General features: G+C 44.0%; 1 protein-coding gene across 1 annotated transcript in view; it reads left to right on the top strand.

The window, feature by feature from the left end:
* The first annotated feature begins 468 nt into the window (after positions 1-468).
* LOC106584910 (serine/arginine repetitive matrix protein 4) overlaps positions 469-13,253 on the top strand; it is an 88,590-nt gene continuing 75,805 nt past the window's right edge. Inside the window, exon 1 of the mRNA XM_014170576.2 lies at positions 469-1,509. Within this exon, the coding sequence (XP_014026051.1) occupies positions 1,322-1,509 (188 nt within the window). The 5' untranslated portion in view covers positions 469-1,321. The remainder of the gene's footprint in view (positions 1,510-13,253) is intronic.

The raw sequence follows: 13,253 nt of genomic DNA, 5'->3' as shown, positions 1-13,253 counted from the left end.
TCTAGGATAGCTGGGGAAACTGTTATTCTGTTATTCTGTAATGTGTTGTGTAGGGTTATGTTATGTATGGCCGTGTAGGCTTGCTGGGGAAAACTCTGGTCCCTGGGGGCATTGCGTCAGGCACATGCACCGGCTGCCCCCCGCAGACCAGCCTTTTGTTATGTTGATGGCGGGAACCAGCTTGGCCTTTTGTCAAGACACAGAGGGAGATGGAGGGAGGGAGGGAGGGAGGGAGAGAGGCAGGGAGAGACTGAAAGAGAGACACTGAGTAAGAGAATTTAAGAAAGGGGACGGAACAACGAGGCAAAGAAGAATTGGTAAGAGAGAGAGAGAGAGAGAGAGAGACAGACAGACAGACAGACAGACAGACAGACAGACAGACAGACAGACAGACAGACAGACAGACAGACAGACAGACAGACAGACAGACAGACAGACAGACAGACAGACAGACAGACAGACAGACAGACAGACAGACAGACAGACAGACAGACAGACAGACAGACAGACAGAGAAGAGGATACACAAGGTGTCCTACTCTCCTTGACCTATCCCAGCCTCCCAACACAGCGTCACAGTCTGAGAGACAAAACAAGCAGCCGTTAGCTAGGCTCCTCAGTATCTTTTAAGACATACCGCTCGTACAGAACACACGCATACATGCATACTCACACTCACTCATGACTCTGCACGCCCACAAACTCAGACATACACAGTCAGCGAAACACTCGCCTCAGCTCTCAGAACTCATCCACGTGCTGGTGTGTTGAGAAACACTCTGTCACACACTCCGTCCGTCACTGGCTCCTTGGCTCTGACCGGAGGGAATGCTTCTGCTGTATCGCATATGACTCCATGCCTGCTCTTACTGAAGACTGCTACAGAACACAGAGCAGAGCGGAAGCAGCAAGCAGCAGCTGTGACTGAGGAACAGAGGAGGAGAAACGCTAACCCCCCTCTGAGAGAACAAAAAGCAGCCTGACGTTGTGGCAGCAGCAGAAACAGCCTTTGTCTTGTCCTGCTTGGTTCACATGCTCCCCCCGTAGAAGAAATCAGAAGAGAGGAGACCAGAGGAGAGGAGCCGAACTGAGCACTGACACACTGGCCTACTCTACCAGTGAGAGAAAGGTTTTGCTGTTTGATGTGTGTTATCCTGTTGCTCTTCCCTGTGTGGATTCAGTACTTGGACAGCTCCAGAGCACTAGGTCCGCTCAGCAACACAGTGTGTATTTTTGCTGGTCGTGTGTTACAGTCTATGTGAAGTCTCACTCGTCGAGACACCATCTCCAGGGAAGCCCTGGACCCCCATCCCCAGCTCTCCATGGCTCTCTCCCTGGCTCCCTGCAGCCCTCTCTCCCTGGGGACAGCAGACAGCATGGGCAGCCTGGAGCACATGGGGGAGAAGCAGCTCTTTGAGAAGTTCTGGAAGGGGACGTTTAAAGCTGTGGCCACACCGAGACCAGAGAGTATCATCGTGGCCAGCATCACCGCCAGTAGGAAGGTTATCAGGTCAGTTACTGTATCTCACTATCTCTCCTACTGTAACTAGTTATTTTACCCTTTGTTTTGTATTGAACACATCTATAGCTCTCTGAATTCAAGTTATATTTGTGCCTTGGCTTATCTTAGAATAGTGCATATAAATGATGATAGCTAGCAAGCAGGTGATTCGATTTTGAATGAAGCAGGTGGTTGGATTTCTTGTAGCTATGTGCACACAGCACTGTCCAACATCAAGAAACGCATGAATAATAATCTAACTGTTTTGGGGGATTTCAAGGGCATTTTAATTTCATGCATTTAACATATCATATGTAAATAAAGGATTCTATCACATAAAGGGAATCCCTCACAGCAGACATGCCATGTAAACATGACAGAGGCTTCAGTATAATTGTCCCAGGCAGGCTTTTAAAGGTTACGTGCATCTCTTCTCTTCTCTCTCCGAGTCTCTAATGTCAGCCACGTCCCCTCCAGTGGCATGGTGGCCGTATGTTGCTGCCTCTCTGTGAAGTGCCACCGCCGTGTGTTATGTATTCATGCCCCTTGTCAGTGTGTGTGTGTTATCTATTCATGCCCATTTCCATCATTGCAAAGGTTATCCTCTACGATCAGCACTCAGAGCAGACAGGCAGGCAGGAGAGAAACAGACAGGGAGAGATATGTGACATCAGTGTATCACTTTTTATCTATTGTCTCTCTCTCCTCCTCTTGTCCCGCTCTTCCTGTTCTCCCTGCTCCCGTCCTCACAATCATACACGATCCCCCAGCGCTAACAACTTTATCCCTCACCCTACCACCCCACCCCGACGAAAGGGTTTGTCAAACACTAAGGGCTTTTCACACTACTGAGCCGAACCGAGTCCAGCCAAACCAAGCTGTATTGAGCTGGCCTGGTTATGCATACAGTAGGTTGCTGGAACCATGCAGAAAGGGCAAAATAGTGAGAAATGGGTATAAATATCTGTAGCAGTGGCTTTTTGGATATGGCCCTAACACACGAGAGAACAATCACTGTCACAATCAACAGTTCTGAAGTCCCAATCACATAAGACAACAATTTTCTCTGATAACCTTTGTGGATCTTCGAGTGTGGCTCAGTTGGTTGAGCATAGCGCTTGAAATGTCAGGATTGTGGATTCAAATCCTGCTGGAAAATACATGCTGTATGAAAATCACATAAAATACACCTGTATGAAAATACATGCTTGCACCTCTGTAAATCGCTTTGGATAAAAGTGTCTGCTAAATGGCATATATTACGATAATTATTGTATTGTTTTGACACCCACCATCATCGCAAGAATCTTATTTCACACTGTGTGCTCCTATTAGAATTATAGTTATTTTAATGGGGATTATGATGGTTCATTTCACCTCATATGCAACATACGTGGGGAACAGGCACATTGAACCATGAAATAGGTCATTCATGGATTTAACTTATCCCTTTAATAGACTATTCCTCATTCACAAAATGAGTGATACTGTATTTCTCTGAATATTTGGTTTGTCATCCAACCTGTGGCTCGATTAAGGGTTATTTTGTGTGTTGAATGTGAAACAGACAATGCAACTGACAATGTAACGTCATCATAGCCAGCCAATTCACTGTCTGTCCCAATCAAAATGAGGAAGACCGTTCTTTCACTATTTCTGGATATATATATATATATATATATATATATATATATATATATTTAAATCCCGCAAATATACCATCACTCATCCAACATGGGCTTATAAGACACAATATATTCAGAAAGGACGCAATTCTCTGATTTGAACTGAGCAGTGTCATTATAATGCCCAGCATTAGAGGAGACTAAAGAGGCTATCTCTTCTGTTTGAGCCCTTCCACAAAGCACGTCCTCCAGCAGCGTCTCTGCCTCTCCTCTTCCCTCATCTCCTCTGGAGGGGCTGGCTCTGAATGACATTGACATTGACGCAAGCATCGCGGGGAGAGGTGAGATGACAGACAGATTTACAACTAGCTAACTAATGTTGTTAATTCAGCTCCAACCAGCCAGCCAGCTAGAGCCTAGGCTGACACTTAATTGTTTTCTCTCTCTTTCTCTCTCTCTCCCTCTCCCCCTCTCGCTCTCCCTCTCCATCTTCCTCCCTATTTTTCCTTACTAGTTTCTCCCCAGGTCTATAACACAGGCAGAGCAGAGTGAAATGGTCTAATGTGCTCTGGCAGAATGTGTAGTGTAATGTAATGAGATAGAACAATGCACAAAGACAACACAAGGAGATTGTAGATGGGTGGAGAAGCATCCTACCTGTGTGCTGTATGTATGCTGATGATGTTCTGTCGCGTTCTGACGGTAACTGGGGAATGCTTAACCCGACAGAACACATAGCCCCGGGCCTAGTTCCTCTCTTCTAATTGTGAGCTTTCTCTCTCTGTTTATCCCTCTCTCTCATTCTTTCTCTCTTTCTATGCACTGTAAAACAAATATACTTAATTCAACTAATTATTATTTAGTATCTGGTTCCACAGCCTTTTTAGTTTATTCAACTTTTCGTTATAGTGTTAACTGAACTTAAAATATTTAGTTTGCCCAAACTTAGGTTAGGGACACCCAGACATCGTGCCTTTAACACACAATGTTTACAACGTACCTATTTGTCACAAATTATTACACTGTACATATTTATTTATTTATTTATTTTACCTTTATTTAACTAGGCAAGTCAGTTAAGAACAAATTCTTATTTTCAATGATGGCCTAGGAACAGTGGGTTAACTGCCTTGTTCAGGGGCAGAACGACAGATTTTTACCTTGTCAGCTCGGGGATTCGATCTTGCAACCATTTGCAACACTGTGCATATGCATTTATACACAAATTATTATTCAACATGTCCTCCCCTGGGATTTGAACTCACAAGATGGCGTAGCAGGAAGATAGGAATGCTTTGAATCAAGAGGATGTGAGTTCAAATCCCAGGTGTTGAATAGTAATTAGTCTATACATGAACATGCACAATGTCATCCTATATGTCAGTGTGTGTCAAATATGTAAAAAAATAAAATAAAAATAACTTTGGCTGTCCCTAACCTAAGTTTTCTCAAGTTGCAGCCAACTAAAAAATTTTAAGTTCAGGTAATACATTGACTGAACAGTTTAGTAAACTAGAAAAGGCTGTGTAACCAGTTACTGAATCATTATAAGTTGAATCATTAATCTCGCTCTATACTGCCCTCTCCCCCTTCCTCTCTCTCCCTGTCCCTCGCAGAGAAACATCATTATTCACTGTGTATAACCGAGGGGTGATGAACAATCCTAGTCAACTCCAGGGCAGTGACAGTCAGTGTAGAACAGATGGAGAGAGGGAAGAAGGGGGGAGAGCGGGAAGAGGGGAGGCAGATAGAGAGAGATGTTTAAGTTTAATCAGCGTCTTCCCTTCTTCCTCCTTCCCCCCTTTTATTTTCCTTTTATTTTTCATTCTTCTCACTGTCTTCTCATTCTTCCAGCATTACTGGAGCTTGAGAGTCACAGAGCAGTAATTAGAGCTGGTCATTCCATCTCTTCTTCCCCTCTCTTCTTTCCTCTCTCCTCTCTCTTTTCACCTCTTCCATTGTCTCCCCTCGCACCTCCCGGTCTTCCCCTCTTTTTCACACGGGTTGGCAGAGGGAGAGACAAGGTTACTAGCTCTGCAGCTGGAGGGTCACGCCCTTAGCTATTATAGCCCTGCAAGCTGTTTTGTTCAGGAGCTCTCTTCATAAAAAATGCAGGCTGCTGTGGTTTAGAGTTGGGGGTTGTGGTGGTTTGTGTGTCTGACCTGCATGCCTGTGTGGGCTTGTTTGTGTGTGTTTGCAGGGGTTAACGGATACTTGTCCAGCACTGAGGCAGATGGCAAGCTAGGGGAGCTGTGGGAAGAGTAGCAGGGGGCAAGACTCTTACCTCAGCCCTCAGCAGATGCTGCCCTAATGAGCAAAGGAAATGAGAGCTAAGGGATTGGGAGCGGTTGCATCCAAAGGCATTGGGGATACACTTGCTAACACAAATAGAAACAGCTACAGCGTAGCCTGTACTGTAAATTAACTAGGAATGAACTGCTGTTGAATCCGAAGGCATAGGGGAAACACTTTGACACAGAGGCATATACATGTGGATGGACATTGATATAGAGGCGTGATATGAACATTTCTCTGAGCTCTAGACCAGTGGAACTACTCCCTCTTGCATCGAAAAGCATAGAGAGGGGATACACTTTCTAACACGCATGGATACAGACTCAGTGTAGCTGTAAATGAACAGGGAATACGCCTTGTCTCAGATGTAGCTAGACCAGAGGCAGTAGTACTTTCTGGGGAAAAGCTGCTCTAGTTTGAACAACATGACAAAGATGATTCAATGATGTATGAGGTGGTGCTGCCGGAGTCCTGGCTCTGTATATGCGTCCCAAATGACACCCATATGGGCCTTGGTCGAAAGTAGTGCACGATGTAGTGAATAGGGTGTCATTTGGGACAAAGTCTGTATCATGTACAGTCCTTTTAACAGACTGGATTCGATTCCATTATTGATTTTTACATGGCCTTTAACATTGAATCAAATCAAGCTGGGGTCTCTTCCCTGACACGTTATTTAACATGGCTGTGTATTTGGAGGTTGTTCAGATTATCATTGAATATCATGCCACATTGAAGCATTTAATGGTAACTGTGGAACGTCTTATGTACTACAGCTTGCTAGTGTCTGTATGCATAGATGCTGCTGAATCTGTACCTGTACATACATTGACTCGTTGACATTTTCTTTATGTTATGACTCTGAGGCCACTGTGGTGCTTAAGCCCCTCTGTGCAGTATTGCTGGGACGGGTTGGATTTCCATGGTGTTGGGCTGGAATGCTCCTGGCTGTGCTGCTATGGTACAGTACAGAGCTGTAGAGTGGCTGATACCCAGGCCCTGTATTTTCTCCTCCAAACCTAGCTGGGGTTCTGTGGACTCTCTCAAAGTACAGAAATGCTCAGGGTTGAGCTGCTACGCTACAGAGCTGTAGAGCAGCTGATACGCTAGTCCCCAGAGGGTTCTCCGCAGTAATTCCTCCATAATCTAACAGCAGCATTTCAGCAGTATGTCACAGGATGAGAGGAGAGGAGAGAGACACATTTAACCCTTTCAGTAGGCAACAATGTCGCAACGTTTTTAGACTATTTTCAATAAATGTATATTATGGAGTTGTCTCTTGAGTCTATGAATGGTTTTGTTTGAGTATATTTATTCTTTTTTAGATATATTATGGTTCCACTTAGCTACTGTAGTTCACCCACTTTTTAACCATTGTCTAACTTGGCCTTGATTTCCCAATATATTTTTCTGCTTCAAGTGCAGCTGTGGGCTCTTGAGTGAAATGTTTCGTTCATACATACCAAGCTCCTTGTGAACGGAAAACATGAGGGAAACCGCGTGTGAAGTCTTTGTGAAGTGTGACTGACTGACGTAGCCGATGGGGCTGAAGTGTTTTAAATGGGCCCTCTGCAATAATTCTGACAAGGCCCTGACAACTATATTTAACTTGGAGGTATGTAAAAAATAATTATGGGCTGGTGAAGTCGCCATTTGTCAGCTCACAGTGCACTTTTGTGTAAAAATCAAACATTGATATTTAAAGAGTCTCGTGGCATTTAAAGGCTGTGCTCTACTAGCATAGGTACCATGAAAGATTTGTTCCAGTCTGTCAGTATACCAACTTCTATATCAACTGAGTTTATAGAAACTGAAGCGTATAAACCCTTATTTTACCAGGTAAGTTGATTGAGAACACATTCTCATTTACAGCAACAACCTGGGGAATAGTTACAGGGGAGAGGAAGGGGATGAATGAGCCAACTGAAAGCTGGGGATGATTAGGTTGCCATGATGGTATGAGGACCAGATTGGAAACTAGCCAGGACACTGGGGGTTAACACCCCTACTCTTACAATAAGTGCCATCTTTAGTGACCACAGAGAGTCAGGACACCTGTTTAATGTCCCATCTGAAAGACAGCACCATACACAGGGCAAGGTCCCCAATCATTGCCCTGGGGAATTGGGATATTTAGACCAGAGGAAAGGGTGCCTACTACTGGCCCTCCAACACTCCAGCAGCATCTGGTCTCCCATCCAGGGTTAACCCTGCTTAGCTTCAAAAGCAAGCCAGCAGTGGGTATGCTGCTAGTGCAAAATAAGGGAAAGGAAGACATACCGTATGTCCTTAACTGACACGTTGATATAGACTACAGTCTCTAACCCGCTGAGAAATTCTCTAGCCTTCTCAGAACCATATGTTCTCGTTGGGGTTGGAAATTTATAAAACTCGGACTATTTTTGTTTGACATTGAACCACCTACGTATTAATCCTCTATGACAAAGTGAAGAAGTTTGATGCTGCTTACTCAAAGGTGATTGTGTACCCAAGGACTCGACCAATTTCCTTCTCCAGAGAGAGAGAAAGTGAATGAGTGAGGCACTTTGTATATAAAAGAGAGTGATCAACTGTGGGTCATTGTGCTTGCTTGAACAAAGACATTCACAGACAGAGAGGGAGGGAATAATGTGACTAAAAAGCCATATCAGTATAGGCAGAAAGGGAAAGAGAGAAAAAATAGAAATAAAGAGAGATACATAGAGAGACAGAAAGAGAGGGAGTAAGACAGACCAAAAGAGAAGTGAAGAGAGAAAAGGGAGAAAGAAAGTAAGAGAGGGAGGGAGGGGCAAATCAAGCTGGACTTTTAATAAAGTGGCATTGGCGCTCAATACTTTATGTAGTGGAGTAGGCCGCAGGGAGAAGTATAATGAGTGTCAGAGAGAGAGAGGCAGGGAGGGATGAGGGAGGGAGGTAGGGGAGGGAGGGAGAGAGAGAGACGTGGACAGAGAGGGAGACAAGAGCGAGAGCGAGAGAGAAATAGAGGACAAGAGAGAGAGACAGAGACGGAGTGAAGAGTCAGACCTTACAGTCAGAAATGTGAGTGAAAGCATTATAGTGTTATCGTGAGTTAAACCTATTTTGAGTCTGGCAATTTGCGGAAATGGCAACTCCACACAAAGTCATTATACTGTATCATGTATAAATAAATGTTCCAGTTTCCGATGTGCACATCAATTCATTTTTCTCAGCTGGATGACTTAAAAAAGGTTATGATCACACAGTAAAATGTGTATAGAGGAATAAATGTAATAAGAAATGAAGAGGGTAAGAGAAGGGATGAATCTCCTTTGTCCTTTACTGATATTGCATTAAATTGAAGGTATGACTTCTTCCTTTGAGCTATTCATTATGACTAATCTTGCCGTGGTTTAGGGGGAGAGGGAAATCTGGTCATTGTTTCCTATAAGATATTCATATTCCAAAGAAGCCTAGGTCTCTGCACTCTTATCTGCCGCAGAACATACAACCAGCGGCCAATTGCTCTGCTATATACCAAAGACAATTTGCCAAGATGATTTGGTCAAGATGATATTAAGCGTTAAAGACAATATTTGAAATCTTGGTTAGAGCTCTAGCACAGCACAATTATGATATAAAGAGAGTAAATAGCCCACATTTGGTTTCACAAAGCGCCCTAACCAAGGAAAGCTTACATTCACACCTCAATTTGATATGACATATTGCAAAGGGCTCAACTTGAGTATAGCAAAAAGATGTGACATTCCTGAAGATCTAAGGGTCTGTCACGGTTGTCGTCGGTGAAGGAGGACCAATACGCAGCAGGTACGTGTATGCTCATCTTGAGAATTTATTAACTTCAAAAAATGAACGTACAAAATCACAAAACAAAAAGAACGAACGAACAACTACAAACAGTCTGGCTAGCACAGGCTCAACACAATTCCCCACCAATCACAAACACACCCTAATATATGGGACTCTCAATCAAAGGCAGATAGACAACACCTGCCTTCAACTGAGAGTCCCAACCCCAATTAACCAAACATAGACATACACTCACTAGACTCCACATAGAACTACCTAGACATAAACCAAAACCCGGAAATACTAAACCAAACACCCTTTTAACAAACACACCACCCCGAACCACATAAAACAAATACCCTCTGCCACGCCCTGACCAAACTACAAAACAATTAACTTTATATACTGGCCAGGACGTGACAGGGTCAAAACGTTTCTTCTTTTACATTTCCTTGATGTACTTAAATTGATCATGATCGGAGCATTTTATGGTCTGTTTTATTGTGGTCAGAAGACTCAGTGGGTGTCACTAAAGGTCACTTGCATGGTGTGACCAATGATGTATATACGTAAACCTTGGTATTCATCTGGGATTTATCCGATAGCTCTGATGCTCGTCGGATGTGGCAGGGCTTGCAAACTATAACAGATTACAAAGGGAAACCCAGCCGCGAGCTGCTCAGTGATGCGAACCTACCAGACGAGCTAAATGCCTTCTATGCTCACTTCGAGGCAAGCATCACTGAACCATGCATGAGAGCACCAGCTGTTCCGGACGACTGTGTGATCACGCTCTCCGTAGCCAATGTGAGTAAGACCTTTAAACAGGCAAGCTGGCAAGTCTCTTCACTGACATTGTCAACCTCTTCCAGATCCAGTCTGTAATACCTACATGTTTCAAGCAGACCAAAATAGTCCCTGTGCCCAAGTACGCCAAGGTAACCTGTTTAAATGTCTACACCCCGTAGCACTCACATCTGCAGCCATGGAATGCTTTAAAAGGCTGGTCATGGACCCACTCCCTGGACCAACTCCAATCCACAGTTGATGCAATCTCTATTGCACTCCACACTGCCCTTTCCCACCTGGACAAAAGGAACACATACATGAGAATGCTGTTCATTGACTACAGTTCAGCGTTCAACGCCATGTTGCCCTCCAAGCACATCATTAACCTAAGGTTAAGATTAATTACCTCCCTCTGCAACTGGATCCCCCAGGTGATGAGGGTGGGCAACAACACATCTGCAACGTTAACCCTCAACACAGGGGTCTCTCATGGGTGCGTGCTTACCCACGACTGCGTGGCCATGCATGTCTCCAACACCATCATTAAGTTTGCTGACAACAAAACGGTGGTAGAACTGATCACTGACACCAATGAGAGCCTACAAGGAGGAGGTCAGAGACCTGGCAATGTCGTGCCAGTACAACAACCTCTCCCTCAATGTCAGCAAGACAAAGGAGCTGATCGTGGACTACAGGAAATGGAGGGCCGAACACACCTCCATTCACATCGACGGGGCTGTAGTGGAGTGGGTCGAGAGCATCAAGTTCCTCGGTTTCCACATCACTAAGGACCTATCATGGTCCAAACACACCAACACAATCGTGAAGAGGGCACAACAACGCCTCTTCCCCCTCAGAAGGCTGAAAATATTTGGCATTGGCCCTCAGATCCTCAAAAAGTTCTACAACTTGAGAGTATCTTGACTGGCTAGATCACCGCTTGGTATGGCAACTGCTTGGGTAGTGCGTACTGCCCAGTACATCCCTGGGGCCAAACTCCCTGCCATCCAGGACATCTATACCAGGCTTGAAATCTGGGCCGGTCATGGACGTTGATGTTTCACAAGTTTGGACAGCACAGAACAGTGCGGTACATTACAGTGCAGTTGGGCACAGTGGAGTGTGATAGAGAGGAAGCCCCAACAAAAAGACTCCAGACAACCAATTCATAGACTGTTCTCTCTGCTACCGCGCAACAAGTGGTACCGGAGCACCAAGTCTGGGACCAAAAATCTCCTGAACAGCTTCGAACCCCAAGCCATAAGACTGCTGAACAGTTAGTCAAATGGCTACCCAAATTATTTGTATTCATCCCCTTTCTTTTGCAATGACTCTGTTGCACTGGCTCTATGCACACTCACTGGATTCTACCCACACACTAATGCTTGGCACTCCAACACACAAATACATAACCACACACAAACACACTACAAACGCTCACACGCGCACACACACAAAACACACCCACACACACATGCATATTGACACCATTATCAATCCTGATTGCTTAGTCACTTTTACCCCTGCCTACATGTACATATTACCTCAATCACCTCAACTACCTCATACCCCACAGCATATTGACTTTGTACCGGTACTGGTGCACCTTGTGTATAGCCTACGTAATCGTTATTTTATTGTGTTACTATAAAAAAAAAATTGTGCTAATTTTCGTACTTTTTAACTCTGCATTGTTAGGAAAGAGCTCGTAAGTAAGCGTTTTACCGTAAAGTCTACACTTGTTGTATTCGGCGCATGTGACAAATACAATTTAATTTAATTTGAATGCTGATGGTATGTATTGGCCAATGATAGGCTTTAAAACCACCGGTTGGCCACATTGGCACACCTCACAAGAAGCAGTCCTCCATAGGAATGAATGGAATTCTACAGTATTGAAATTAAATGTTTCAAGGACAAAATGGCATGTATTTAAGTATATTGTTGTCTAGTGGGGACAGTAACAGTATAACAAAAAATTATACTTTAAGGAAAATGTTTTTAGATATTTTTTGATTTGTAATTTTATATTTAGCTAACGTAATATAATGTAAAATTATGCATTAAGGTGTCTGTAATAGAATACAGGTGGCAAAAACAAATGTAGACATTAATAAAGGCATTTCCATAGCTTCCAAAATGTTTTTTACAATAGTGGGGGAGCGCTAAGATGGAGGCCTGGTGGCTTCAAAACAGCGCTCCCTGTCAGTCATGTAGTGTATATAAATCATTGGGTGTGACCAATGGGAGAGTCACACCCAATGATTTATATATATATACACTCACCAATGGGGGAGTTAACGAGAGGGAGAGAGAGAGGGAGAGAGAGAACGAGAGAGAGAGCGAGAGAGAGAGAGAGTGTGAGAGAGAGCGAGAGAGCGAGAGAGAGTGTGAGAGCAAGAGAGGGAGAGAGAGAGAGAGAGAGAGAGAGAGAGAGAGAGAGAGAGAGAGAGAGAGAGAGCAGCACTGCATTGGGAGAAAGCACAATACTCACTATCCTCTGATAAACCATTCCATTGAAACACTGCACAGGGCCCTTACACACATCACTTCCTCCCGAGCACTGCTCCCACGGTAACAGCATGGTAACTAATGTAAAGTCGAAGGGGATTGGCGATCTCTCTGCATGCTATGGAATGCTTGAGATAATGAGCAGCATTACTTCCTAGTCTTGGGTTTTTGTCACTGGTTATTTAGACATATCAGGATCAGGCGAAGGCGGTGCTAAAACATCGCTTCGACGGATGAGAAACACAGTTGAAAATATGCTTTGGCTGAGAGTCTTCAACTCTCAGCTAATCTCAATTTCTAATATGCTCCCCACCACAACCCAATCGAGCATCTGACCAAATTACACAAGATTTTAGTTCCAGGTTAACTGAGATTTGGTGGGATTAGGGAAACTTCTTGAACCGCAACAGATGAAACGTGTCAATAAACCAACCCACTTTCCACCGCTTGTCATAATTAAGATCTGGGGATGTTTTTTAATGGCTGTCAACTCATCGTTAAGAAACACATTTGCATCAGTCTCCCATTTGTAATGCAATGAAACTGTCGTGTTGGACAGATCTCCAGTAAACGTGATGCTGAGAAAGTATTAATTGTAATAAGATCAGCAGTGCTTTGAGGAAAGACAAATGATGAGAGATGATGGTTTGTGTCCCAAATGTCACCTATTTCCCTTTATAGTGCACTACTTTTGACCAGGGCGCATTATTACCATTAAGACTACCATTCACCCATGGGGCCCCGGACAAAAGTAGTGCACTATAA

The sequence above is a fragment of the Salmo salar genome, chromosome ssa24 (assembly GCF_905237065.1).
Source record: "Salmo salar chromosome ssa24, Ssal_v3.1, whole genome shotgun sequence".
In the NCBI taxonomy this organism is placed as follows: domain Eukaryota; kingdom Metazoa; phylum Chordata; class Actinopteri; order Salmoniformes; family Salmonidae; genus Salmo; species Salmo salar.
This window is presented reverse-complemented; position numbering and strand designations above follow the sequence as displayed.